General features: G+C 31.5%; 1 protein-coding gene across 1 annotated transcript in view; it reads left to right on the forward strand.

Annotated features, from left to right (window-relative positions):
• The first annotated feature begins 872 nt into the window (after positions 1–872).
• LOC119644921 (mucin-2-like) overlaps positions 873–1452 on the forward strand; it is a 3197-nt gene continuing 2617 nt past the window's right edge. Inside the window, exon 1 of the mRNA XM_038044665.1 lies at positions 873–1444. Within this exon, the coding sequence (XP_037900593.1) occupies positions 922–1444 (523 nt within the window). The 5' untranslated portion in view covers positions 873–921. The remainder of the gene's footprint in view (positions 1445–1452) is intronic.

A 1452-nucleotide genomic window follows, 5' to 3' on the forward strand; every position in this document is an offset into this window, starting at 1 on the left:
AGGAATGTTATCAATAATTTCAATTGAAATTTGCGTGTAAACGTCTATTCTGGTCTGTGAAAAATTTGTTTCAATTTATAAAAAAGATTTGAAACTTATATATCTTTGGTGAAGGCGATTGGCGGTCTAGAATTGAGAAATCTCGTTAAGAGAATAGAGAACCAGAACTTGTTGCGCTGTTTTCGATGCATAGGTGCAGGCGCGTTTGATCTGGTAAAAATCAAGAAATGTGACGTATGTATTAAAAAAAGATTTAACAGGGGCTTTCGCAATGATAAATGTAATCTATATATATCTTAATTCATTGAAAAATTTCTGCAAATAGCGGCACTCGAGATAATGCATAAGAAATGATAAAAAAGCTTGAGTTAGATTTTCTAATGAAATACTTATAATTGATTCGTTTCTTAAGATAAAATTGCATTTATGCATTTATTAGTTAAACGGGTCGAAAGTTAGCATATTTAACACTCTTGATCTATTTACTCCTTTACATTGTGACTACAATATAAGTTAAATTCAAATGCATTTATACAAATTAACTGCTAGCTGCAATTATTAGTTACCCAATCATCAATATAGAAATTACCCACTTGTCATTCCTAATATGCGTTCCGAGTAATAAAAAACTGTAGTATCTCTTTATAATTACATTAAGATATGGACTAAATTTTTGTGTTTTCCACCTTTTGCAAATATTATGTCTGCAAATATGAAATCATTCTTTAATATAATTAATTCATTTATTGCAACGTTAGATAAGCAACTTAGGAACGTAGCAATTCTTATCTAAATTGTAGTGATAAGAAATCAAAAAAAGATTAGAAGAAGAAGAAATAAAAGTATATTAAATTGAGTGATTGAATTTTTGATTAGTTTTCAACGTAACTTGTACAAGTTGGGAATTATCAAGCTCGAAAAATGATTCCTCGACTCATCCAAATCATTTTCGCGTTTCTATTTGTTAAAAGTTGTCAGGGAAATGCGGTGTCACCCAATGAAATGAATACATTAGCTCAAATTTCTGAACATGTAACGTGTTCAGAAGATGCCAGGTATTTAGCGGATCCTATTGATTGCCGATATTACATTAATTGCATTGAAGGCATACCGTATCGTGTTAAATGTGTTGAATCACTATATTGGAATCAAGATTTTCAAATGTGCGTGTTATCAAGTAACCACTGTGGATCAATTATAACGGGCGATAATATAATATTAAATAGCGAGCGAACCGCATTTTCAACAAAACCCAAACAAATAAGAGCTAAATTTGCAGAACCTTTATTATACAATGCATTAATACGAACGCTTAATGAATCAACTGATTCTACTACTTTACCGGATGATATTGAAAAGACAACCGAAGGAACGACTTTATCTGTAGAAATAACTACCACGACACCGGAGGATGCTTCATTGTCAACAGCGAACACTGAATCAACTGTCACG

The sequence above is a fragment of the Glossina fuscipes genome, unplaced genomic scaffold (assembly GCF_014805625.2).
Source record: "Glossina fuscipes isolate IAEA_lab_2018 unplaced genomic scaffold, Yale_Gfus_2 1, whole genome shotgun sequence".
In the NCBI taxonomy this organism is placed as follows: domain Eukaryota; kingdom Metazoa; phylum Arthropoda; class Insecta; order Diptera; family Glossinidae; genus Glossina; species Glossina fuscipes.